At 52.0% G+C, this 3,094-nt stretch overlaps 1 protein-coding gene across 2 annotated transcripts in view; it reads right to left on the bottom strand.

Annotated features, from left to right (window-relative positions):
* Window positions 1–349: 349 nt before the first annotated feature.
* The window catches only part of LOC122543585 (zinc finger protein 664-like), a 14,998-nt gene continuing 12,253 nt past the window's right edge, over window positions 350–3,094 (bottom strand). The window contains exons 1-2 of one of the 2 annotated variants that reach the window (XM_043682399.1): window positions 2,833–2,981; window positions 350–1,263 (exon numbers count right to left, since the gene is read on the bottom strand). In XM_043682399.1, the coding sequence (XP_043538334.1) occupies window positions 554–1,066 (513 nt within the window). In that variant the 5' untranslated portion in view covers window positions 1,067–1,263; window positions 2,833–2,981 and the 3' untranslated portion in view covers window positions 350–553. Of the gene's footprint in view, window positions 1,264–2,832; window positions 2,982–3,094 lie in introns of those variants that run through there. The other variant, XM_043682400.1, reaches the window with a different exon arrangement.

Below are 3,094 nucleotides of genomic sequence, written 5' to 3'. Positions count from 1 at the left end.
GAGGAAACCGGAGCAGCCGGAGGGAAACCCACGAGGAGAATGTGCAAGCTCCACCCAGAGAGTTGCCCGAGGCCGGAATCGAACCTGGGTCCCTGGTGTTGTGAGGCAGCAGTGCTAACCACTGAGCCACCGTGCCGCCCCCCCATGACGAGTTGGGCCGAAGGCTCTGTTTCCATGCCGTGCCTCTCTACCACACAGTTTTGTTTCCAGTGATTTGTTCTGAGCGTGTCACCAAAGCTGGGCTGCGTGAGTAACCGATGTCCCGAGAGCGAAATAACCCGACAGCTGGAAAGGAAGAGGAGGTGGTCAGCCCTCTCCACTGAAGAGATATGGCCAAGGACACAGAGTGTTTCCACAAAAGCTGATTTATTTGATAGCTAACCGTGAATATTAAACTCCATTCTGGTCCAAGGGGTCAGCATGGGACTATCAATGTTGCATCTGTACCCACTGGCACCTGTGTCCTTTGCATGGACACAGACGGTGAGTGGCCCCAGGCTTGGCGCTCGTGTTTCTAAAGTGCACACCGCCCTCCGGCGACGTTCGAAAGGCGCTATTTGTTGGCGTGGGCCCGTTGGTGGGAAGTGAGGGTGCTCAGCCGGGTCAGTCCCTTCCCGCACACGGGGCAGGTGAACGGCCTCTCCCCGGTGTGCACCCGCTGGTGGCGCAGCAGCGTGGACGACTGGATGAACCCCTTGCCGCACACCGAGCAGGTGAACGGCCGCCGGCCCGTGTGGGTCTGCCGGTGCCGCATCAGGGTGGAGGACTGGGTGAAGCCCTTGCCGCACTCGGGGCAGGTGTAGGGCCTCTCCCCGGTGTGGGTCTGCTGGTGCTGCATCAGGTGGTTCCTGCGCTTGAAGCTCTTCTCGCACTCGAAGCACTTGAGCGGCCTGCGGCTGGAATGGGCGCGCTGGTGCGAGAGCAGGTGCTGCGACTGGGCGAAGCCCTTGCCGCACTCGGAGCAGATGAACGGCCTCTCGCCGGTGTGGCTGCGGCGGTGGGTTTCCAGGTGGGAAGGGTAGTCGAAGCCCTTCCCGCAGTCTCCGCACTTCCACCGCTTCTCCATGCCCGCGACTTCAGCTCACCAGAGCGCTCTCCCAGGCCTTCCGTTTGCGTCCCCCGCCGACAGTCGAAATCGCTTGCCGCAGCCAGAACTTGACATTTCTTCCCTCCACCTTCGGAAGCGAATCGAGCGACTCACCCAGACCTCGGCAGGGCGTTCGGCTTCAGCTTGCCATCCACGCTTCCCTCCCTTCTAACCATCTGCAACAGGAAAATTGCGTACCTCGTCAGTCTGGACAGAGTCATACAACACGGAAAACAGAGCCTGCGGTCCAATCAGTCCATGCCCCACCCTGATCCCAAACTTAACTCGTTCCACCAGCCTCTGATGGACAGCCATCTATCACCCAACTCTCTATCACCCAACTCTCTATCACCCAACTCTCTATCACCCAACTCTCTATCACCCAACGCTCTATCACCCAACTCTCTATCCATGGATGCTGTCATCACTCAGCCCTGCCCACACCGTCCTCAAGCCCCGCCTCCCCATTCACTCCGATTGGTCGGAGGACCAGACCCGCCCACTCAGTCCTCCAACCCCGCCACCCTTCTACACTCCGATTGGTCGGAGGACAAGCCCCGCCCAGAGGCCTCCTTGTTCCCACCAGCCTTCCTGCGCTTGGCTTACATCACCCCAAATCTTTCTCACTGAAAAATACCTTTTAAATTTTGTAACTGTACCCGCATCCACCGCTTCCTCTGGACGTTCACTCAACGCACCAACCACCCTCTGTGTAAAAAAAAAGATTGCTTCTCTTTTTTTCTAAAACACCCTTCTCCTCTCACCTTAAAAATTGTGCCCCTCTGACTTGAAATCCTCCGACTTAGGGAAAAGACACCTGCCATTCGCCTTATCTATACCCCTCAAGATTGCGTAAACCTCTAAAAGGTCACATCTCAATTTACTATGCCCCAGTGAAAAAAAAGGTTCCAGCCGCTCCCCATAACTCAAACTCTCCACTCCCAGAAAAATCCTGCTAAATCTTTTCTGAACCCTCTCAAGTTTGACAATATCCTTACTTGTCAGGAGCTAGGTGCTAGCATGGTCTGTTGTAGTGAACTTCTATTTCTATAATGCTGGACATTTTATTTCTCAATTGTCTAAATCAACTAAATAAGCTGTGCCTAGGTACTTTTGTATCTAAGTTTAACTGGCAACATGTAAACTTTCTACTATACTCTTTGAGTATATATGACAATAAAGGCTATTCTATTATATTCTGAAATAGAGTCAAAACTCAGAACCAACAATTCAAGTATCTAAGGAGAATGCTTATTTCCTAAAGTGTTGTGATGGTGGGATGCTGGTAATGTCATCGTATTGCTAACCCATCTTGCCAGAAGGTGCGATGTAAATTTCAATTCAACCAAATAAAAGGTGTAAAAGCAGACCATAACGAATTATCAATTGTCATTAAAAATCCATCTGGTCCACTAATGTTCTTCAGGTAACTTCTCATTGGTACCCTTACTGGCATTTATGTTTCTCTTGGCTTATCGTCAGCAATCTCTTTGTGTGCCCATCCATCTTTTTCTCTCTCCCTGGGCACCCTCATGCTCTATTCACTCCCTATCCTCACCATTATCAGCATAAGTACCGAGCCCTTCCCAGCTATTTTCAGTACTCACGGAGAATCACCAGACTCGAAATACCAACTAAAGTCAGACCTGCAGGCTTTCTCCAGAACTTCCTGCTCTATTTTATGTTTCAGATTTCCAGCATCCACGGCCCTTTACCTTCAGTTGAAGTAAATCCGCCATCCTTACCTGGTCTAGCCCACCTGTGACCCTTCGCAATGACCCAAACAGCCACTCAGTTCTTTTGTGTCTGCGTTACTGTAATTTTGTAACTCAGCCTACTACTGAGATGTTCCTACACACCTCGAGAGATGGAGACAGCTGAGTCAGAATCTGCCAGTTAGGGACACTACACCTCAAAATCCCTGGATCACATCTCCTTCACAGTGTTCCCATCCCCCCAATTCCCCCATCCCCCCCATTCTCCCATCCATCCCCCCAATTCCCACAT

This window comes from Chiloscyllium plagiosum, chromosome 44 (assembly GCF_004010195.1).
Source record: "Chiloscyllium plagiosum isolate BGI_BamShark_2017 chromosome 44, ASM401019v2, whole genome shotgun sequence".
Classification (NCBI taxonomy): Eukaryota; Metazoa; Chordata; class Chondrichthyes; order Orectolobiformes; family Hemiscylliidae; genus Chiloscyllium; species Chiloscyllium plagiosum.
This window is presented reverse-complemented; position numbering and strand designations above follow the sequence as displayed.